Source organism: Callionymus lyra, chromosome 6, assembly GCF_982586985.1.
Source record: "Callionymus lyra chromosome 6, fCalLyr1.hap1.1, whole genome shotgun sequence".
Lineage (NCBI taxonomy): Eukaryota > Metazoa > Chordata > Actinopteri > Syngnathiformes > Callionymidae > Callionymus > Callionymus lyra.
In genome coordinates this window covers 34,341,502-34,366,487 of record NC_141823.1, presented here as the reverse complement: position 1 = coordinate 34,366,487, position 24,986 = coordinate 34,341,502, and the positions used below count along the sequence as shown (strand labels likewise).

Below are 24,986 nucleotides of genomic sequence, written 5' to 3'. Positions count from 1 at the left end.
AACGGTTTTAATTTCAATCGTATACAAAAGAGTTAAGACTAAGAAAAATACAATACAATATTTAAAAACAACATTTTGTTCTTAAATAAAATATTATTTGTTTTTGTCACGCTTATATTGACCCATTTAATATTTATATTTTCAAGCTAATAGACGTTGGTCATTTTGACATACATCTAGCCAATCACAGAAAGCCCCACGACAAATTAACCAATCAGAAGCAACACAAGGCGGGTCTATCGTTCATTCTAGTTAACGCTGACAACAACTTGTGATAGAGTCCGTTAACTTAAATGTTTAATACAAATACAGTGCTGACATCATAATGCTGACAAGCTAACTATCACCAAATTTAAATCTGGACAGTTCTAGCTAAACTCTACGTTAACTTCCCCTTAGTAGGAGGAAATAAACGTCCGGCTTTGAAATTAAGAACATTTTTTAGATGATCTCTCAGTTCTATGATTGTTTTAAACGAATTTAAATTTAGATTTTCACCCAATTCAAGGTCTAAGATCATTAAATATGGCAGGTTAAAGATTGTGTTAAATTGATAATTAAAATATAATTATTCAGCTATGACTCTTATGTCAATGTCAAAAATGACATGTTTATAATGCAATGGATCAATATTTATCCATAATCTAATGCTGCCAAAGATCTGGAGGATGTAGACTAATATCCCACAATATGACAATTCAGTACAACAATTCAATATAGACTTTTTGAAAAATGATTAAGTAACCATATTTTTGAAACCTTCTTATTCATATGATATTGTCAACAATGACAGATTTATGCTAAAACTGGCATGGAGGTAAGGAGATTAACCATTAACCAATTGAATAAGCTTTCGTCTTGGGTTTATTTACTTGTAAAATTGACACTAAAGGAGTCAGTGCCTCACTAACCACGAACCTCAAAGCACGTCGCTGGATATATCTGCTGCTCACCCCGAAACCAAGTACATTCTACCTTGGCTGCCTCTGATTCTGAGTTCTGAAGTATATTTTCCTGGCCACCTGTTGCAGCTCTACTCGGAGCAGATGGACAAACTTGTGGCTAAGATGCGTCATCTCTGTGTGAAACAACCAGCCTCTCATTTGAGTCTCACCACACGGCTGCAATTTGAATCATGTATATTTATACGAGGTCCATAAAAACAGACGTGTGTTTTAAGTTTTGAGTTTTGTGAAAGAAAGAAAACTAAATAAGCATCAATGATCATTCATTTGTAAATGTTCTGTTACTATAAAAATGTCTGCTGTTTAAGTACTTTACTTACTCGTCTGTTTTTCTTTCCCGACATCTTCTGCTTCATAATGAGGTTAGTGACAAGCAACGTAACAATATAGCAATTAAAGATAATATGTGATTTAATTTCTCCTTACATTGTTGTTCTTTTTGCTTCCTTTTATGTCATTGTTTAAGTGATAGGCTGATATAGTTGACTCAATGCCCTCATTTTCAGGCTCATAAGTGGCGCAGGTAAGGACATTTAGCCCTCTTGGTTTCCAAGCAGTTGTGTCTCCGGTCATGTTTTAATGCAGGGCCAAGGTGAGGCCCCAGCTCGATCAACTCAAACACACAACAAATGAACACAATTCCATATTCAATCTAGAACAATACAAAGACAATGTATAGACAATATTGCATTCAATCATAATAACTTTGTTTTATTTTAGATTCAGCTCACCTTGGCCACAAGTGGGATGCTTAGATATTTGTAATAAGCCTGGCCCATTGATGCCAGGGCATTTTGTTTTACAATATAATAAAACAACAACAACAAAAATAAAACTCAAAATATTTATGTGAATGGAAACTTTGAACGGTATTCTCTTGAAAGTGTTAACTCTGACCTTCCACTCTCTAACAAAGGTGACATATTTTAGAAAGTGCTGCTTTTTTTTGCACATTTAGACAGCATAACAATTAACACGAAGATGAGAAACTCTCCCTTACAGTTGTCTCGCTCTGCTGCACTTAAAAAAAAAAGATTTCAGATAGCAGGGTGGAGCGTGTAGACATGGACATTTCAGCTCGCTACAAATTGAAGCTGTAATTCTGGGATCTGAAAAGCCGCAGAGCTCCAATGCTATTTTCTACCAGGAGGTTGCGTTGTGACCTCAACAGATAATTAGGGTTAATATTATTCCAGCTGGCTTATCATTAAGCCTAATAGCAAGGCCCAACAAATTGAAAGATGGGGGGGTTTAAAAGAGGGCAGTCTCATATGAGGCAGTTTTATGGTGGTTTAGTAAATGTTTTGATGCAATAACACTCCGAGGTGAAAAAAAAGAGCAGTTCAACTTTATGTGAAATATGAAGGTTGTAAATATTGATAAAGATGAAGAGGCTTGTCTTGTAAAGAAAAACACCACATCAAAGACATAACTAAAAGTGATGAGATTTATTCAGAAATGCTTTGTTAAAATCATGAATACATTTTCCTACATAAGAAAAAGTCTGTAGAGACCATATTCAGTTACGATAACATACTTTTTTTTACACGCTTGTTGAAGTTGGTATTAGTTGTACGTTACTGCCCTTGCAGGTCAAAATTGTACTTTCCTAGTTAGTAACTTTTTACTTAATCTTATAGTCCAGTTCACCTCACAATATTAATAATTACCTCTGCCAAGGAGGTCTCTCTGCCAGTTAGCAAAATGTTATCTGAAAAATGGATTAATTTGTTGAAACTTCCTAAAAGTTAAAAAATATCTCCATTCCGGAGGTCGCACTGTTGTGCGGTGGTTAGCGCGATCGCCTCGCAGCAAGAAGGTTGCAGCTTCACTTCCTGTTTGTAAGGGAGGTGACTTGGGTACTTGTGTAGTTTAGTTATCCTCGTGTTGCGTGGATTTACTCCGGGCACTTCGGTTTCCTCCTACAATCCAAAAATATACAGACGTTGATTGGGACTAAGGGAAATTATGAGTGTGTGTGTGTGAATGGTTGTGCGTCTTTGTGTTCCCTGCGTCAGACTGATGTCTCGTCCAGGGTGTCCCCCGCCTCTCGCCCAGGAAGCTGGGATCGGCTCCAGCCACCCCGCAAGCCCTTATGGGAATAAGCGGCAGATAATGAATGAATATTCATTCTGCAGGTTAAAGGATATACGGGTATTGAGTTCTTTAACTCCATCCAGCTGACAGCTGACCTCAGGGCAGTGATGGACTGTCAGGAATCTAAAGAACTAAAGAATTCCTTGAAGAATCAAGTGTCCACAGACACAGGAAACATGCAGCTCTCAAATAGCTGGATAGAAAGATAGCAAAATATTATTTATGTTTCAATCTCATGTGTTTTGATTGTTTAAGCGCTTTGTGACCCTGGTCTGGAAAAGCGCTATATACATAAAAATGACTTACTTACTTACTTACTTATACCGTCCTTCAGTTTTAACATAATCTTGCTTTTTATCATCATACACGTAGAATTTTTAACTATAGTCAGACATTTTTCAGCTGTTTTTATTTTCCGTAGGTAGTGAGTTTCAGTCGGTGGAGTGAATTTAAATATACATTGAGTTAAACGTGATAAAAATAAAGTATATAATAATTTAAAATAAATGTTCATTTTATTTAAGTATTTAAATAATAAGTATTAACAAAAACAATAATAAACATAACATATTTTCATTCCAGGCGAAAAACGCAGACTTTAAATATAATTGTCGCGCTTTTAAATAAAGAGAAACTTCATCCAGACTTTTATCCCACACAGCCTTCAAAAATAATGGCAGCAGGTTTTATTAGCGTCAGGATACGCCCTTTGATCCTGGTCATCAACATCTGGCTGGTTCCTGTCTGTGTCGAAAGACTGGAAGCTGGACTCCCAACTAATGAGATCCAGAGTTCCTGTTCCAAATATAAGCAGATGCTCTCCCTTTTCATCAACTCTCACTCTTGTGTCTTTCATCCGCCTCTCTACAAATGTATTCTTTCAACTTCTGCAGCCACTCTTTGATTATGTTTGGCCAGAGTTTGTGGCCATCTTCTTCTTCTTTTGGATTCAATAGTCAAATGTTCTCTCACACTCCTGCTGCCTCCTCGGCTCCCTCCCCCCTCCTCATCTTCTAAGTCTTGCTCTGTACCACATCTGAGGAGCATGTGCTGCAGAAAATTTCCTCTACCCGGTGCCCCTTTAGGAAGCCCCACAAAAGTAGCTCTCGACTGCAATGTACTTCAGACGCAGAGACAGAAGTCGTTGCAGACACAGGGAGACAAACAGAAGAAAGTGAGGAAGTTGTGAGATCACTGGATGCACTCTTTTGGTAAAATAATGATTAAGTTGACAAAGAGAGAAGTGGAGTGTTAGAAATAAGAAGCAAGGAAAGTTGGAATGAAGCCAATTGGCATGGACTGAGTTATTCAGCTCAAAAAGTCTGCCCAGATGCCAAACCACATGGAGTAAGGCCGCTTCTGGACTGCAGCATGGAAGGTCTGTAAGAGGAGAAGAGGTGGACTCAGAGAAGGAGCACTGCTCAGCTCTATTGTTGTTGCCATTCTGCTCGCTCTGCATCCTGCGTCTGCATCTCCTTTCAAAACAGACCTTCAGTACGATGGGCCTGCAGCATGGAGTATGACATCGACTTCTACAAACATTTTGTTTGGCTTAGGAAGGTAAGATTGAAAAGATCCTTCCTTAACTCCTGCTAGCTTTTCTTGTCCTACACGGAAATTGTGGCAAGAACAAGATCATTTTAGATGTGTGACACATGTTTCTTTACTGGTGGCTGAGGAGGCAGAATCTTCTGCGCTATTAAAGAACATCTCCTATAAACACATTTTCTCCACAAGGGCACTATAACTGGAGCGTAATTGTTCTGAACTGGAAAACTCATTAAGAGCTTTGTGCAGTCACAGAAATAGATTAAACGGGCCTGCTGAGGTGAGCGAGAATGTCCAAGAGTTCATCTCTGAATCCAGCCAAAAGTCCGACCCAGTGTGTTCTATAGGAGGAAGACACTTATTTCCTGCAAGGGATCCTCAAGTATAATATATCACTTCACATCAGCTGTTGTCGAGTCTTGTTTTGTTTCACATGTCACACTTGTGTCATTAACCTGTCAGTCAGTGTGAGTCTGCACACAATAATAATGAGAAGCAGGAGAGTACGCTAGCTGGAGAGACAGACCTTCTTGTGGAAGGAAAACAATATAATGACCAAAGACTTCCTGCTATACTGAATTTCATGAACTGTTATAATTGTAAATCATTTATGTATTTAAATCATACAAGGTATTTCAATGTGAGCCCTGATTTTTTGTGTTGCCATTTCCCTTTTTTTAAAAGCATTATTTACTATTATTACTCTTATGTCTTTATTCTATAATGTCTTTATTGTTATAGTTTAGGAGGTTATTTCATTGGAAGCATTTAAGCCTGGGATATCACACTCACTATTGGAACGATCTTCCTCTCTCTTTGCGCTTGATGGAGTCTACTGACTCCTTCAAGAAACATCTTAAGACTTTCTTATCCGTGCAGGCTTTCTCCTGCTTTTCTGGGACACCTGTGTTTTTCTCAGTGGTATCTTGATCTTTTTAGTATATATTTTTTGAGTATTTTATTTATTTTTTGATTGTTATATAAATAAAGCGCTATATAAATATAAATTACTTACTTACTTACTCCTAGTTTAAACGCAAGGACGAACAACATTTTGGTAAATTTTTCTTATTAATGAACAGTTAATACAAGTCTAAAAAATATTCATTTCCATTTTCAAGGCCCCTTTTTAGTTCTCATTTAATCTAAATATATATTGTGTAGTGGATCATACCATAATAATTACATCCATAAATGACATTTATAAACTCCGTTTGCGTTGCGATGACATCAGTGCCACCTAATTTGGCCGCCAGTTTAATACCTCTTTAAGGGAACTCCAGGTTTTAAGGGAACTGTGTTTATAGAGTTACTTTTTTCTCGACAAGATAATGTGAGTTGCCTCTCACAATCCTAAAACACTGGAGCAGATGTTGGTTGGTTACACATTTGTATAAAAATATATATGTTGTTCAACATTGTCATTACAGGTTTAACATTGATTGGTTTATATGATGGTCAAAATCATCTTTTCACCACTGCTCTTGACAGCAACACTGCTCTGACCTAAATGTGAGCTCAATTTTGTTGTCTAGTATGAATTCCCACAACAACTTTAAGCTCCGATTTTCTCCCCTTACTAGATCTTATAAAATGTTTTACAAGCCTTTGAATCCTGGATTTGAAGCAGTAACCCTCGTAAAGCGTATCCAGTGACGTGACGAGATTTGTGATACATTTTCTGAGAGGTTAAAATGTAATTAAAATATAATTTGACACGTTGTGAAACTGTTCTCAACTTAAATGATTTTGCTCGGAAGGTAAATCTTCATTCAACGGACGCCAACGAATCCTACCAGGAGCGTCTTTCACGCCTCGAGGGAGACAAAGAGTCACTTATTCTGCAGGTGAGATGTTTCCCTCACTCTATTGTTGAAACATTCGATGATCTACTGCTGCCTCCTCTTAGTCCACTGGGCAACATACATCATTTTTCCTTCAGGTGCTGTAATTGTTTTTATAGTAAGGTATAATGTGTATTCCCCAAAAGCAACAAGTACAAACCTGCACCTTACAGAGACTTTATTTAACACAAAATGTATTCCAGACACACAGCATATCAGCAAAGATAGGGACACCCAGGAAAGCTTATTACTCATAATACACAGATGTACTTTCACCATGTATTATATTTGTGATTTTTGTAAGGATAATGTGATGCGTTGCTTGTCAAAGGTCAGAGAGAGAACAGTGTCATAAATGTTACACAATATATCGTTCTGTGAGTGGATAGTTGAAGTCATAAAACTAGGCTTGGTACTGTCAACAGAGTGTAAGTGTGTGTCTCTTGGTGACTGCAGCAACAGAGTGTGTAGGTGTGTGAGTCTGTGTGACTAATGAACAATCTCTGACAGGTTGGGGCTAGCATGGCCATGTGTCTGTAGGTGTTTGTGAAGGAGCAGGTTCTAAGTTTCTTCAGGGTTTAAAACAAAACTTCGCTCTGAACAAACCAGAGTTCCTGAAGTTGAAAATGTGAATACACGAAAGGGGACTATTAAATAATTAGTGTGAAATAACAGTCAACTTTACAAGAATGATTTTATTAAAAGGGGTAAATCTGAAACCCTAGAGCCTGTAGAAGGATTGTTATTTCAGATATGAATCTCTTTCAAAAGTGGTATATTATGCTGAGTAAATAATTTGTATATTTTAATTAAATACATTAAATATGTTGTATTTTAGGACATTGTTCATTACTGTGTATTAATGTTTTTGTGATTTTAAATACTTATTATATATAGAAAGTGAAGCAGAAATCAAATAATAATTTTAATTTAAACAAATTAGTGTCAGACCTGGGCTAGTGTGGGGGCCACAATTATCCTTCCCTGTTACCCATTTTTATTTAGCTCTCATGTAAATGCAATTTGTGCAATGAAATGAAATGAAATGAAATGAAACTCTCGAAACCACCTGGAACTCCCTAAATAACTCATTCTTAGTGTCTCATTTCAAACTACATGCAGGTGAGTGTGTTGACCGATCAGGTGGAAGCTCAGGGAGCCAAAATCAGCGACCTGGAGAGTTCTGTGGTGGAACATCGACTGAAACTCAACTCCACTAAAGAAATGCTGCAGCAGGTACAATACTTCATTTTCTCCACATGTTTGGAGCTAAGTCAGGAACATCTGACATAAAGCAGATGGAAACTTTAAAAGCTTTATTGTTCTTGAATTATACATGAATATAATCTTATTTTCTGCGTCTCAGCATGACTCTAGCAGACTTTGACGTACGCTCAGCCGCGGCTGGTGTTTTGCTGCCAACGATTAAATACCTTGCTGAGATTCCAACTCATCTAGCTGACTGGGTCTATCCCATTCATCTCCTCATTGGACTACTGCGGTACATAGAACTCGATCCAGGACCGTCTCAGAGTTTATGCCGGCTCTATTCAGAGACAGACTGGTCCGTCTGGGCAGGTGATTACAGCACCACACCCCCCACAACTGGGAACCACAAGGACTTAGCTGCCACATGCTCGGTCACACACACACACACACACACACACACACACACACACACACACACACACACACACACACACACACACACACACACACACACACACACACACACACACACACACACACACACACACACACACACACACACACACACACACACACACACACACACACACACACACACACGGCTATATACAGAGATACTGAGAAAGAGAAGAAAGGGCAAGAGTGACTAATGAGGAAAGAAGGAACAAGGTGGAGAAATGGGAGGAGAGTAGGAGAAGGAGGTGGGGCTCCTCGAAAGTTACAGAGTATTTGCTACTCTGGGTTATTTACTTGAGGTCAAAAGCTGGAGTGTCTGAACTCTGGAGACAGAAATGGATTTTTAAAACGGGTGTTAACAGCTAGAGCCTGGGGAGCTGTGAGTTCATGCTGGAGCTTAAGTGACACAAGCCAGGTGAGTTGACAAGACAATCTTTCAGGTGATAATTCAGACTAAATGGCATTTTATTGAGGACTTGCTCTGGTTTTAATCTGTCAACATTATGTAAGTAAAGTGTCAGCTTCAGTTTTACTGCTGCGGTTGTTTAAAGGATGATGAATGTGACGTGATTCGTCATGTTGGACTCTGCTGTGTTTCTGATATAAAGTTCTTGTCAATCAATCTGTTTGATTTTCCATTTTTTTCAATTGCCAACCTTTGACTCTGCAATGGAGGCACCCACCAAGCATTTGCTATACAGCTGACAGTTTATGTACACACTTTGCAAATTTTGTGTGTTAAATTTGCATCAAATTGTTTTCATTACATCATAGTTCAAAATATCAAGCATATTCAAAATGCTCAGGATTTTCTTTTGGATCAGACTTCTTTAGTAAGACTTCTTCGGAATGTTGACAGTCACTGTTTGTTCTGGATGTACATGGAGCAAAAAATAGTGACACGGTCAAGTGACCAAAATAACGAAAGCGAGCAGCACTGCTAATAAGGCTGAGGTATCAATCTGGCTGTCGATTTGCCTGAAAAAGATGAAGAGAAATTGGTCTGATGGAAATGTAAGCATTGAGCAACTATATCCTTCAAGGCAGGGGTCTCGATCAATTACAATGGGTCTGCAACTTATTGTTTTAGCTTGTGGAGGAACCGCTTTCAGTCACTTTATTCCCCCACATCTTTGATCAAATTCCGATATTAACATAACTATTTTAACCCTAAAAAGAGGTGATGAGTCGCACTCTTACTACATTTGAACATCAAATGGACAGCCAAAGAAAATCCTCCCACGCTCTGCAAATATCCCGCAGACCACAAGTTCAAGGCCCCTGCCTTAAGGGCAAGGTTGAATTTGTAATAAGTGGACGATTAGGAAGTTCATATTTTAGCACCTCAGACTGTAATCAATGTGTCAATCATCAACTCACGTGTTTCATCAGAATCCTACTGTAGGGTAACATTGTGTCAAACACTGCCTTCACAGACCAGCCTGAGCCTTTAATCTTCTCCTGGTGACAAAGCTCTAATATTTTCCATGTGCTCTTGAGCGGAGGCCCAGTGTTCCAAAACCAACATTTTAAAGACAAAGTGTCCAAATTTGGCTGCTTGTGATGTTCATTTCTGGTCTCTAAGTGATTTAGCACCTGCTCATATGCACCGAATTAGCATTGCAGCCTCAAGGCTGGCAGTCGGTTTATTTATACAGGCTGGAGAGATAGTGGTGGAGAGATAGTGGCTGAAAGATGGTTTGATTGGCAGCTGTTCTCAGCATAAACCAGTGTGGAGCTATTTTAATGGTCTTAGAATGTTTTGCATGGTTTTGTTTCCTCTTCAGTCCCCCCTCTCTCTCTTCCTCCCCTCACACTTTCGAGTGCGAAATAGTCATTATAAATAGTAGTCGTGCGTTGTGTATATTTAGCCCCTCAAACAGAGTTCCGAAGTGTTTGTCTCAGAGGACAGTTATTACAGCACTTGACGCTCGCTCACATACTCTGGGAAGCTTGTGTTTCGTAGGTCTTTGTCATTATGAGTGTTGGTATCTGGTGGGATGTTTTTCTTATGCTTGGGTTGTTGTCGGTGACAGGAGCTGCTTCATAGGACGTCACTGGAGAAGCAGAAGCTCAGTCTAATGGGGGAGGTGTCGTACCTGAAACTGAAGCTGGCTGATATGGAGGGGAAACAGGTCCATATGGCTGAGCGGCAGCACAAAGCCGAGGTGAGTTCTGCTCATGTATTTTCTCTAAACTTGTGTTAGCACTTCCTGGTCATCAAGCAGTTATTCTCAGATGGTCTCAGATGAGGAATTAGCTCACTTGAAATACCCAGGAACATTTTGCAGTTCTGGAAATTCGAGTCAAGCCAAGTTGAAGCACGAGGTCACAATTACAAAAATCATTTTTATGCTAATCACCTTTAAGTCAGCAGCCAGTTTGATGAACGTTCATAAACACTCTCGGGTTGTTTGGATTGGTATGTTCGCTAAAAGCTGGCCCCGCTGAATAACACATGCAGGAAACAAACAAAAAAAGTTTTGCATCCCACACTTAACTGTGTCAACGGTAAGGTTTGATGTATAGAGTTCCAAGCTGACATCCTGAGAATTTGTGACCACTTGGTGTAAAAATATGTAGTTACTGTAAAAACACAGGCGTTCAAAGAGCTTTTGTGTCACCAGGTTGAACAGAGCTGGCATAATGGATGTCTGGGTCAAACATGAGCTTTAGTCAGGCACAGGAAGAATTGTTTTACAGGTTTAGAGAGATTTACAAGAGTTATGTTGAAACTTAAATCTGCTGTAATATGATGTATACGGGCTGACCATTCCGTCTTTTCTTACAACACAAACATGTACACACAAATATGAGCATACACATGTTCACAAACAGACACACAGCATGTGATAGCTTCCTCATTCTGGTGCCACACTGGCTGTTAAATTTAGCCGTGGACTCCATACCCGCTGCTCTGCAACCCATGAGACTTCCTCTGTCCACGGTCCAGACATAACTGAGCTGCTGTTTACACTCCAGCCAAAGAAGCATATGCACTCAGAGCTCAAGCCTGCAAAAGGCCTTCACCATTCCAACAATTCAATTCTCTCACCTCCAAAATGACCATTCAAAACCTTTCCCAAAGGAGGGGAATATTTGGGAACTATAACATTTTAGCATATAATTTGTCTGCTTTTATAAAAAAAACTATTCTAAAATGTATGATTAAACAAATAAATAATCCCAAATCCGTATTTTTAATCTGTGGTCCAAATTGTAGTGATAATGGAATACTGTGATGTTTATTTAAAAGAAACATTTCTGGTAAAAGTTTAAACAGAAACTGAGCTTGCAAAAATGCAGGTATAGTTCTATAGCAGAGGGTCAAATTGAAAAGAGAGATTGAAAAGTGATTTAAAGACTCCCATTGGTCTTCAAAGGCACCTGACCAAATTAAGTTAGTAAGTAATAGATATTTGTAAAGCGCCTTTCTAGTCCACGGTCACTAAGCGCTTCAACAATCAAAAGAAATACACGTTTAAAAATTCCTACAAATTTAAAAACTCTGAAAGGCCAAGACAACATAGAGACAAACACAGAAGATTAGGAAAAAGCCAGTTCAAATAAAAAAGTATCAAGATGTTTCTTGAAGGAGTCAGCAGACTCTATCAAACACAGAGAGAGGAAGATCGTTCCAAAGCTTAGGAGCAACAGCCTGGAAGGATTTCTCTCCTCTGGTCAGAGCCCAAGCTGGGGTGTAAGTCTGGATCAGATCACTGATGTAAGGAGGAGCCTGACCATGAATAGCTCTGAAAGTTAGAACCAGAATTTTAAAACCGATCCTAAAAGAAACTGTCAGCCAATGCAGAGTTTACCAAAATGGATGGATATTTCTCTGCAACAATGTCTAAAAATGCATCAACATAGCAAAATTTCAAGTTTATACATTTTTTTTATCAATATCATCTTTCGGTGTATATTCTCTCTCATCCTTAAAACCTTTTGTCTTCCTTCTCTTCCTCTTCCCGACTGCTTCTACAGAGTGTAGTCAATTTTATAAGTGAGCTGCAGGAGCAGATGTGCAGGTTTCAGGAGGAGATCAATAATAAGATCCAGGAGAAGAAGGCCACAGAGAGGCCTGCACAATTCCCTCTCGTTTTCTCATCAGCTGACTTCAATGCAGGAGCCCTAGAGGAACCTGATAACAGCTGTAGCAATGCCTTGGAAGAAGAGCACAAAGAGGAGGATGTAAACCAGTCTGATGGAAACGACCAACACAAAAGTAGCTCAGATGAGGAGCAGCAGTGCCCAACTGAGAGTGTAGGCTCAGCATGACGTTTGAACTGTGTGACAGCACGTGGGTTATGTTAAATTGAAGAAGCCTCTCAGGAACGTAACATGTGTGTTGTGTGCACACTCTAACATCCACCAATTGCCTTATGTCACCTAAATGTTTTTTTTTCTGAATGATCTTGGTAGGTTTTGATAAAGGAGCTGAGAGTTCTGAAGGAGAAGGTGGACTATCTGGAAGATCAGAAGCTACAATACGAGAAAAGGCTCAAAGCTACAAGGGTAAGAAATGTGGTCTGTGGTTGTGGTGTTGCAACTTTTCTGAGCAAACTCTTAACTGTCCACTCAATTTTCCAAAATGCTTTCCAATCTGAAGTTCCATTCTGTCCAGTGAGTCAGCCTCTTTTCACTCACATCCCCTTCACTTGTGTATCTTTTCTTGAGAGTATACTCGTTTAAATGTAAACACACACATATGCATGAGCTAATTATGACTGAAATAACAACATGAACATCAGATGATTTACATGTTTTGCTCCAGTTACATACTGTCTCTATAGTTGAACTCGCTAGACTGTTTTAAATCCTGATATAACTTTTTGTTTTTAAATAGATATAACAAACCAAAGAAAAGGTGTGGGAGGAGTATGGTATTGAATATGTGCCATCAGTTTTATAAATGGTTGAATTTAACATTTCAAATATTGAAACTTTAATTTGTTTTATTGTTTTATATTTATTTTTTTTAATTATTTGTTAGAATAATTTAATTCAATAAATTGTATATTGAAGGGTAAAATTATTGAATTCTATAATTAATGTATTCAAACTTGACTTTGTTTTTTGGTAAATAATTGAATTTAATACATAATTAATCGATAATTCATATTTTCAAAGTGACTTTAGTTTTTGTATTGTAGTTGCATTTAAAATTCAATAATAAAAAATTCAAATTTGAAGCCTTTTAAATTCAATTTAAAAATGTTAGTATAATAGTGCAAGGGAGACTCTTTATGAAGCTTTTTCTTAAAAAAAAAAAAAAAAAGCACTCTGAATTCAAACATTCCAAAAAATAATTTAATGCTCAAATTTCAAGAATATGAAATTCACCCAACCCATATTCTGATGGCTCTGATCTCAACTCAATAAACTTTATTGATCTCCATAGAGAAATCACACGGAGAAATTCAACAGAATATAGAAGACCTCTATATAAAATCTACTTGTATAGAGGGAAGAAGAGATTATTATTATCAGGGTGATTTTTTTCCTTTGAACCGTCGCTTTTTATTGAACCGTCGCTTATTTTATTTTAGAGGGTCTTTTGCCTTTCCCTTTGTGCCCTCTTAAAATTAATAAAAGGAGGATGAATCCTGGAAATGTATCTTACTGTAGAAATATTATCAACCCTCCCCATATCTGCTGACACGGCCCTAGTCTGCCTGTCGATCTCTATGGTTCCCTCACTCATGAAAAGGACTCAGAAGTACTTGAACTCCTCAACTTGGGACTTTTATCCCTGCTGCCTCAAACTTAGCCAGGAACCCCTCCAGTTAGCACTGAAGATCAAGGTCTGACGAGGCTAACAGGACCATGTCAACTGTCAAGGTAGTGACCCAAAAGAGACCACCAAAACAGACTTACTAAATGTAAAGTCTAAAAATTCTGTGGAAGGAATGGCGAGAGAACCAGTTCATCTTCTTTTGAATGTACAGAATATGCATGTTTATTTTGTTTCTAGCTACACTGTAAAATGTCTGCAGGGACATGTGCAGAGACATTTAAGCAAAAGACATATGAGACATTTCAGGGTTCTTCACTGTTTGCCTCCACAGTTGGAGCTCACCAGCCTTCAGCAGCTCCTGCTTTGTAAAAACACAGAGATTGAAAGTTTGCACACTCAGTTGCTGGCCAGACCTTTGCTCGCCAGCGAGAACCTTGAGCGAGGTAAGAACCAAAGGCTTGATTAAACTACTAAGAGCCAGTACTGCATGTGTTCGACTTCACACACATAGCGATTTTTAGAATGCATACATGTGTATAGTCTATCATATTCCTAAATTAACCTCATTCAAAAGACATTTTCACGACTCGGAAAAACATTATACCTTGAGTTTGATTAAAATGCTCAACAAAGTATCTAAATACACAGAAATGTCACACAACAATGCCAAGTGAAAATTATGAGGGGGGATAAACTTTTCCAGTTTAATAATGGATCATGTGTACACTAAAATAAATTATTACAACTGTGCACAACCTCCAAAACATGGTAAAATGAGTAACTCAGTGGAGACTGATTCAGCCTGTTTTCAAAAAAGCATTTACATTCTACCCATGTGAATAGAATCAGTAGTAGGAAGATGGTAGAACTGAAGATGCTCTAGTATAAGAGTTTGGAGATAAAATTAGAAAGGCCAGATGGTTTGAACATAAGTAGGTGTAGGTGTGAGTAGCACAACAAAGACGTTCTGCGTGTGTATTACTCTTCATGCCATCCATTTACTTTGAGTTTTTTTTTGAGTGGTCATTAAATATTGAATGTATAATATTGATCATTGTATTTATGCACTCCACATCATTATACTCTATTGATGCTTCTTCATATGGTTTTTGCACCAGTGTTCATCATCTAGTGAAGAAAATAAAAATAAAAACACAAGACAACTTAGCTAAAAGTATACTTGAGGTGTCAGCTAATTGACATTCTTTTAAATGGACGTGTTAATCTTCTTGTTGGGGTGTGAAAGAGTGTTCAGTCAAAGGTTAAATGGTAAAACATGTTGTTTCAAACTAATAGGTGTGAGCTTTCTAAATGAGATTGTTTACAAAGAAAATGCTGATAGAAAAAAATTCGGAGCAGCTTACTTTCCTGCTCCAAATGTCTGGACTCTTGAAATGACCCCTGTGTCAGCTCCTGGATGTTAAGAGTTTAATATATTTCTTTATATGTCATTGGTGGCAGCTATAACCAGGTCATAATGTTTGGGCTGTTCCCGGAGGTGTGAGTGTTGTTCAGGACAATATTCAATTGGCCTTGCCTTTTGCAGATGCAGAGCTGCAGCGGCTGAGAAGTGGGATGAAAGTGCTGGCAGCCGCAAATAACGAGAAGGTGAATGAAACATCTGTATTTCAAAAGTATTAAGTTTGATCATCCCTCTGCTGCACTGCTTCTGTTGGTGGTTTTTGAGGTTAAACGGTTCTGGATGTTGTGATTCCCCTATGAAAGCTCCCCCCTCCTGGTGGGTTTGAGCACAGAGCTGCTTTTGTATTCCTGCTTCTAGAGCATCTTTAAGAACTACCATGTGGCCTGCTGGGGCGGCACACGCCCACAAGGAGACCCATTTCAGGCAAAGCCATATTTAGCTGGCTCTCCTTTCTGCCAAGCCTAATTTTGGGTGAGCCGCATTAACAGCATCCTGGCAAAAACCGACTTCAAAAACACATCTGCACAGCTGGCTACCACAACTGAGCTCAGAACCCCACCCGCCTGTTATTTCGATGTAAGAAAAGGAGAGCATGTGGAGACGAGGTCAGGCCAGCAGATTATCCGTGTGTGTCGGTAACCGTAGATAAACATCTTAATTGGTGTTGCTGACCCCTGAACTCATCTTGTGTCTGACAGGACCGGCGAATAGAAGAACTGATGCTTCTCCTGACTCAGTGCAGAGAGCTCAGTCATGTGACCAGAGACGGTAATCGCCCGTTTCTCTTTCCTCTGCTGTTGTGAGAGTAGACGGCTCTCTGTCCCAGGCTATTTTTCTCAATTCAGAGAATAAAACTGCGTTTGTTTAGCGCCCTCGGCTGTTCGCTCTATGTCCTGCGGTCGGACTAATTCTAGCAGCAGCGAGGATGAGGAACAGATCAAGAGTGGAGATTCTGAGAGCGCTAAGTCAGAAGATCTGAAGTCGGAAGTGAGTCCAGACGATTGCATTTGTGGTTTGAATGTTACTTACTGTCCTCTCTGTACTCAGCTCTCATCACACAGCTCCTCATCCCATCAGACTTCCATTCAATCCATTCAGAAAGACACAGACAGCAGGTGAGCGTTTCTCACCAAGTAAGAAACCATGATAACTTTTTCTCAGACAACACTTTTGTGTTTCAGATCGGAAACACAGGCCTTATCAAGCAGCATAAACGAGTTGACGACTGGACTGTCACAAAAGGTACTTCATAGTGTTAGTGATTGTACAGCTCTTGACTTTGTAAAAATGGTTGAAAATGTATTTAAAATATGATTAAAACTTACAGAACATACAAATTAAAATTAATCCCTTTATCAATAAAGACTTGATGTCCAAATTAAAAAACTTTAACCACACTTATTTTGTATACACTTGGTACTTTTATTTTATGTTTTATTTAATTAATTTATTAACAAATTTATTTTATATAGTGACACATGTCGATCCTGCAATTTTACACACCACCTCATAACAACCCCAAGTTATAGGACATTTTATAACTGGATTCCACAAATGCGTGCGATGCCCTATACCGGCTGTCGCTATGGGTCACCTCTCGAGGCTCTGCCTTGTCGCTGAAGAAAAAAAACTATGCACTCGCCAACCAGCATGGGGCAGTATGTGGCCTCTATAAAAGGCCCCATTTCTCTTTAACAAGCCAGTACTCAAGCTAAGGGAAGCTGTCTGCTGGGCCACACGTGTAGAGGGGGTCGCACGCATTTTTGGAACCCAGTTATGAAATAGATATAACTTGGGGTTTCCACTTCATGCATGCCTACGCCCTCTACCGGCTTTCGCTATGGGTTACACCCTGCGAAGCAGTGGGATGAATGTACTCCCAGAGGACCGCTATAAAGAATGTGGGCGTCAGCAGCCCGCGCCCCACACATTGAACACCCTGTGGAGCACAGGTAGGAACATGACGCCTCTGTGCTCAGCACGTCATGTCAAGGAGCTAATATTTGGCAAACGTCAAAGAAGAAGACTAAAAGGCAGCAACACAAATTCTTCGGCCGAGACTCCTCCGAAGAGGCTGCAACGCATCAAGTTGAATGTCCTCGCAACCCGGTTGGTGGCTCAAGACCTGCTGCTTCGTAAGCGAGCACCATCGTTGGCGTGAGCCAGTGAGAGAGACGGTGTGATGTCACGCACCAAAACAAGGGGGGGTGGATAAAAAGCCTGGATAGAAACCACTCTCGATCTTGCAGAATATGTCAGAACCTTCGGACAGACGGAGGGCCAAGTATTTGGCCAGGCAGGCCACTTGAGTTCCACCAAAGGAAGTTTGGCAGGACGTCATCCGGTCCTGTGTGTTCGGAACGACGGTCTTGAGCGGCCCAAGTTCGAGTTCGGCAGCAGACACATTCGGACCGTGTCTGAGGGGGGAGGGTACATTGGGTGGAGGCTAGGTGTAATCATCCTCTTCGTCGTCGTCGCTGACACGCTGGCCAGGAGCGTCGAAGAAGGATGCCAGGTCAGCCTCATAGCAGCATCCCGCTCACCCAGTCTTCTGCCGAGACAGGCAGTGCACTGCTGGAATGAGAGGCACCCAAGCACACAAAACACAGGTTGTGTTGATCATGGCCCCCCAGGGCCGCGTTATATACCAGGCAAGTATGTGGCACGTCGATCTCCATGATGAGTTCTCGTCTTTGTCGAGCAGTGCATCCAACGTTCTTTCGTCAATCCCTGAGAGAGAATACTGGCTTGTCAAAGGGAAATGGGGCCTTTTATAGAGGCCACCTACTGCCCCCTGCTGGGTGGCGAGTACATATTTTTTTTCTTCAGTGACGGTAACCCATAGCAGCGGGAAGAGGGCGTATATCAATTATTTGATTTATTTTGAAGATAGACCCAGTGAGCTTAATCTTACCACTACATTACGCATTATGGTTGGGAAACTGATAAAATAGATTTTTGCGACTTTTGTTGTTTTACTGTAATGTTAGGCAAAATACAGTTGAGCCTGTACAAATTGGTGACATTTTTATGCTGATCCTTATATCCTTTATCCTTATACAAATTACTTAACTCTGTTTATTTTAATGCAGACTGGAAGTGACACAGATCTTGTTTGTTCGTAAACCTTTCATCTTGTTTTATTCAGAGTGATTCTGTGAGTCAGACGCCACCTGCTCACTCCTCCCTGACCGAGAGCAGCAGCGAACGTTCACCAGATGGCAGTGAGGACGGAGACTCAAACCAAAGTAATCCAAATAATAAATACACTAGAGCAGTTTTGCAGCAAACCTTAAGACCACTGTTGCTCTTTGAAGAATGCCCCTCCCAATACCACTGACCACTGCAAATCTTTTTATATTCTGAACCACAAAGACCATTTCAGTGCAACATTGGAGTTGTGAATGATTTGCAGGTGAACTCCTGGCTACTTTTCCTCAATAAGCTCATTGTCCAGAGGCAGACCACCACATGTGTGTGCCACTTTGCTCCTAATGTTCCATCGAAAAATTGTCCTTCCCTCCAACCTCAACACACATTTGCACAAAGACTCTTGTGTAGTTTTAATCTCAGACAGTTTTGGCAGAGCAACAGTGAGGATTTGTGTAGTACTTTTGAGAAACTGGAGATTAGAACATAACACTTGTGGATGTGCGTAGTTCAGTCAAGCATTTGAACCATTTAAGAATGCAGCGGAATAATATTAGCTTTGGTTTTACTCCCTTTTCCAGTCAAGCCGGAGAAAGTCGATGACAGCCCGAAGGTGAACATACAACAGTCTGGTCAGAGAGCCGTCGGATCACCTGAATACATGAAGACGAACAGGAGTCTGAAAAGACTGTGGGGAAAGTGAGTCCTGTTGTATCTGTTAAGATTCACTCAAACAGGAATAATGTTGACTTTGATTGACTGTGGTTAGTGACTTAAGAACACATGATCGGATGACTTTTCTTCAACGAGTATCTGGAGGTTGTTAAGCTGTGCTCTCACCAAATGTGTTAAGCAACTGGTCTCCATGATTTAATAATGAAGAAGGCGCTATTGGTGCAACAAATGTTACAATATGGCAGCAGCTGATTGAACCTGAGTAAAGTTATGTTGAAAAAATCTGAAATCCTGTGGAAAATTGTGGCCTATTAACAAATCAAAGAGCATATTTAGGTATTTAAAGAGGGAAACAAACCAAATTAGGAAGAGATGAATACAATGAAACTCATCGGACAAATGTGTTGAGATAAGGCTCACACAGCTGCTCAGGATGTCTCTTAGTGAAGTGTTTGGAATGTGAGAAATCATTCGTCTCTTAATATTTTGGGCAGTTGGATAAGGTTTTTGGGAGAGCACTTATTTACTTAGGCTGTTGTTTAATTATATATATTTTAAATAAGACTAAAATAATAATAATTATTACAATAAAATGATCTGAATCAGAATCAAGAGACAAAATAAAAATATAAAATTGTTATATATCTTTTTTTTAATTTATTTTTGCACCAAACACTTGCTGAGAGCTTAATTGCAGGTCTGGTAAAAATAATATATATATATATATATATATATATATAAATATATTTTATTTTTAATAATAATAATAATAATAATAGTCTTGTAAAATTGCTCATGAATTAGTTTTTTAATTTACAAGCATAGACTATCACTGTTAATAACTACTATGATCATGGACAAAGGTATGTTATGGTACTTCAGTGCCATCAGAATATTGAATGGTGAAATTACACAAATATTGTAATGTTGAGTTATGTTTTTGAGTTATTGAACTAAATAATTGCTATAAAGAAAGGTTGATAATATATATCTATATAATGTTTGAATAATTTGACTTGTTTTTTGCTTTTGAACAATTCAATTAAAAACAGAGAATACTTTCTAAATGAAGGATTTTTTTTTACTCATAACATGACGTGGTTGCTGCTCACATCAGAAACCACAGATTTAAAAGGACTTGTAATTAAAGCATTTTAAGACCCCAGACTTCAAAACAAAGTTGACACTCCGTCTATAAAAAACCTTAATTGGGACACCAGTGTTTCGATTTATGTCATCACCTAAACATCTATGAGAAGCTTGGTACTCTTGGTATTGTCTGGTAGCACTATTGTACCAGCATTTACATTCAATTAAAAAGGCTTAATATCTTTAAATATTTAATTAAAAATAAAAGAAATCTAGAAAAAAGTGTTATTGAATTAATGGAATTAGAATATCAAACTCTGTGTGTAAAATCTGTTTTGCAAATATTCCATTTTTTAAAATTTCAATTAATAAATAAAAACACATTCATCCTTTCAACATTCTAATTATTGAATGAAATGATTCACTAAAACAAATTCAACTTTTAGTATTCAAAATATTGAATTAAATTATTAAAAAATATATATATAAATGTTAAAAGAAAATAAAAAAAATGCAAAAAGTTTAATTTCAACCATTCATTGATTTAAATCATAATTTATTAGAGGATTGTTGTTCAAGCAGATTATAATTTTTTTTTTTTTTTTCTAAATTTCCACCTTTTCATTTTGATGCGTAAGACTTCGAAGGACCCAGTCAGGGGGCCTTCAAGCAGCGGATCCAGATGCAGGTCAGTTCAGAAGAGGAGGCCTTCGGGCTACAGCTGGACCTCGACTGACCCGCACACCAGAGTCCTACGCTGCACGGTAACTGAAATACTGACTCATGGTGGTTGCTTGACTACTGAAATCATCAACATGTCATCATCAAATTAACAGTTTTTCCCACCGTTTCCATCAGTGATCTGAATCTTCCATTCAGCCAGTGGACGAAGGAGCACGTGTGTGGCTGGCTGGACGACTATGGACTTGGCCAGTATGTCAAACTGACTCGACAGTGGGTGGAAAATGGGCAGACTCTCTTATCTGCAACACCTCAGGACTATGAGAAGGTCGGGCCAGCTGATCTGAAACCTGATTCATCGTCAAGTCATAAAGCTGTTTATATATATATATATTTTCAAACCAGGAGATGGCTATGAGAAACCCGCTCCACAGAAAGAAGCTTCAGCTTGCTATGAGATCGTTCACCACCAAAGTTACAGAGAAGTCGGCTGAGCTGGATCACATCTGGGTTACTCGTAAGCTGCTTATCATCAGACTTTATGAAGTATTTTCACATCTATTTCCACGTGTCACACTTGCTCATGTGACCCACTGGCAGGATGGTTGGACGACATTGGTTTGCCTCAGTATAAAGATCAATTCCACGAAGCTCGTGTGGACGGTCGGATGATTCAGTACCTCACAGTGGTAAGATGCTCTTGCATATGCAGGATAGGATTTCATTGTTCTAATTTCTTAAATTATCTTAATGTCATTTTTCCACTTAAGATCAGTTATATGTATCCCTGAGAATTTTTCACAAATTACTTTTTAGTTGAGACAATTCTACTTTTTTTTAAAAGAGGTTGCAGACAAATATGTACATGTAATTACCATTTGAAACACAAATCAATTCTAAAGCCATTAGTTAGCAAATAGGAAGTGTGGTTGATTAACATTTTTTGAATCCCTGTAAATAAATAAATAAAAAACATCGTAAGCATTGATTGTTTCATCCAAAGAAAGCAAATTGAGGTTCTATATCTCGTTTACACAACTCCAGAACTGTACTGTTCGAAATAAGAATTATTTTTTGTATGACTTCAACAGAACGACCTCCTGACGCTCAAAGTAACGAGTCAACTTCATCATCTCAGTATTAAATGTGCCATTCACGTTCTTCACGCCAACAAATTCAACCCCAACTGTCTCCGACGAAGACCAGGGGAAGAGGTATTTTCAGTCACGGAATTGTGATTCGAAATTTATAATATATTGTATATTATATTGAGTTATATAAAATAGTTAAACTGATTAACATTACATGTCATTTACAGTTTAAGTGAAGGAGTAAAAGCAATACAAAGCAACATTTTACATTGAAATTCTTTTTTTTTTTTAACGAATCATACCAAGTAGCTATAAATGTATATTTATTTGCAATTTGTGAATAAGAAAAATATTAAAAGAAAACATGTTCTCTGTAATTTGGAATATTTTTGCTCATTTTCTATGAAATGCCTCCGTAGAGGAGAACTCCTTTTGGCCGGACGATGGCGACAAACTACACAGAAACGGTCAAAACTATCTTCGGACAGCTGTCACAGAATTCCGTTAAACTTTTCCTTTAGAAGCAGCCCTCTCCCTCAGAAGTAGTGCAGTGGTCCAACCACCGTGTGATGGAGTGGCTACGAGCTGTGGATCTAGCTGAATATGCTCCAAACCTGCGTGGCAGTGGGGTCCATGGTGGCCTGGTTGTAAGTAAAGTTTGATGCTCAAGATAATTTAAGAATCTTCCCCCACAAGAACAGTTTCATGTGAATCATATTCCTGGATGTATCTCCATAGATTCTGGAGCCTCGGTTTAGCTCGGAGACGTTGGCCTTGATGTTAAACATCCCTCCACAGAAGACTCTACTCCGTCGCCATCTTGCAACAGCGTTCGCCACACTAGTGGGAGCTCAAGCCACGCAAGAGAAGCGGGAGTACGGCAACGCTACAGGCCACGTCCCGCTCACGACCACAGCCAAAGTGAAGGTATGCACCAAATTTAATCATCAAGTTTTAATGAACAAAGAATACATTTCATTTAGGTTCATTTGATCTGTGTTTCAGCCAAAGAAACTGGGCTTCACCCAGTTCAGTCACCTCAGAAAGAGGAAGCCCGATGAGTCCTCGGACTACATCTACCCGATAGAGAGTGACATCCTGACAGTCAATGGTGTTTCACGGTTGCCTCTGAGGGGCCTCAGTCCGCATCTGGACAGACACTCGGACCGACAAGAGCTGACCAACAAAACACCTCTGACCAATGGACACAATGCGTAACACCATCAACGTTGACTTTTTATGAAATAACTATTACTCAAGGTGGAATTCTTGTTTATTTATAGAAATGCTTGAGAAAGGTTTACTTATCAAATCGTCGCATTCCCTTTCACGCCTAGATTCCAAATGTGCCATTTTTGCTACATATTTTGATGATAATGCTTTTCAGAAATGTGCCTGGGTATGTAGAATGTTTCTTTATATGGATCAACTGACTGACAATGTTCATAATTCTAGAGAAATGTTTATTTCTGCAGTTATATGTTCTGTCAAAAATAAATATCAACACACAAGAGCGGTTTGCCACAAAATGCTGTTATCTTATTTTTGTGTTGCGTTTTTGTCAGAAAAGCAGACAAATACTTTGGGTTTAATACAGATTAAAATTATGTTCAGATATAATCTTATAACGAACACTTTGTAGGTAATGGCCTTAATCCAAAGACTTCTTTGTGTGATTTATGTAAATTAAACATGCTCATTGTTAAAGACCATGCTGGTGCGGTGTTTTCTCTCCCTGGACTGCTAGGAAATAATAGAATTTGCTAGGGAGCTTCTTGGTTCATTTCTTAAGGGAATCATTTCCAAATCAACCTGGCCCTCTAGGAAAAAAGTAATTCCTCTTGTGAAACGATGAATCAACTTTGATTACCACCTTTTTTGGAAAGCTGACTTCAATTTCACACACAGCCACACCCAAGCCCAATTACTGCCAGACTTGTACAATCAAGACCTACATATAACCTGTCTGTAAACATGAAGATGGCAAAAAGATCTTTCGATCGACGATTCCGTCTTTTGCCACTAGAGGCCAGTGTTTTCTTGGAAACCGCCCGACTTCGGCTCGCGACAGAAAATAACGTGATAGTTTGTTTTTCTTTGATATTTCGACACTTTACAATATATACAGTACTTTTCTTTTTTAACCTAATTTAGTGGTGCAAATCCAGGTTTAAATTCAGTCTTATTAATATCTGCCGAAGCCATTCCCCTGACTTTCATTCTGTATATAATCCTTTATATATATACACAGTGTAACAGAAGCAGTTATTAAAACAACACTTAACATAAATATAGAGGCGAATCCTTATTTACCTGTGTGTGTGGCACCATAGTACTTTCCAACTTGCCCATCTGGGTGTGTTATATCTAATGGCCATGGAGCGGTGCTGCCTCCACTGTTTAAAAAACATTATTTTTGTCACGCTACAGCAAAGACCATCAGCTGTACATTTCAGGAGACCGTGTTATGACATTCAGGACATTTAAACATACAGATGTATGACTGTTGTTCTAATAAATATAAGGAAATCGAGACATTTATTCCCCTCAGAAATTCTTCATTAATCTAACCTAGGAAACAAATGTGAAGGCTTACAGTATCCGTTTAAAAAAGCAAGTAATAGTTATTTGTAAAGGCAAAAAAGCTTTAAAAAAACAACATAAAAAACACTTTTATTTATTAAACTAAACAGTTAGATTCCTTTATATGCCAATGAAGGGCAACATTGAAATTCAGCCGTTAATACTGTAGCTGTTCTCTTCTTTAATGTGTTTCCACCAGGCCGGATCTTTAAGTCATCACCCTGTCCTGCTTGATCTATGGGCTCGCTCAAATGTCTTTATGTGAGCCTAATCATGTTTTCATACGATGTCATTGGTCGTTCCTGTCATTAACTTGCCACCAGCTTGCCCGTTTGGGAACATATTCAATACATGTGATCTGCAGTGCCCATCCAGCCACTGAAGCCACATTTGTCTCCGACACACCAGTTTGTTCTGACAGGCCTGCCACAATGATGA

General features: G+C 38.9%; 1 protein-coding gene across 1 annotated transcript; it reads left to right on the top strand.

Moving 5' to 3' along the window:
• The first annotated feature begins 4,536 nt into the window (after positions 1-4,536).
• On the top strand, positions 4,537-23,651 carry ppfibp2a (PPFIA binding protein 2a). The gene is made up of 21 exons (XM_087792915.1): positions 4,537-4,622; positions 6,371-6,457; positions 7,577-7,690; positions 10,156-10,287; positions 12,542-12,634; positions 14,188-14,299; positions 15,403-15,464; positions 15,978-16,047; positions 16,148-16,266; positions 16,327-16,394; positions 16,461-16,521; positions 18,428-18,527; positions 19,011-19,128; positions 20,832-20,957; positions 21,052-21,202; positions 21,280-21,391; positions 21,475-21,563; positions 21,966-22,088; positions 22,487-22,612; positions 22,704-22,892; positions 22,971-23,651. The coding sequence occupies exons 1-21, from the start codon at positions 4,575-4,577 to the stop codon at positions 23,181-23,183; spliced, it is 2,313 nt and encodes a 770-aa protein (XP_087649041.1). The 5' UTR covers positions 4,537-4,574; the 3' UTR covers positions 23,184-23,651.
• The last annotated feature ends 1,335 nt before the right edge of the window (positions 23,652-24,986 follow it).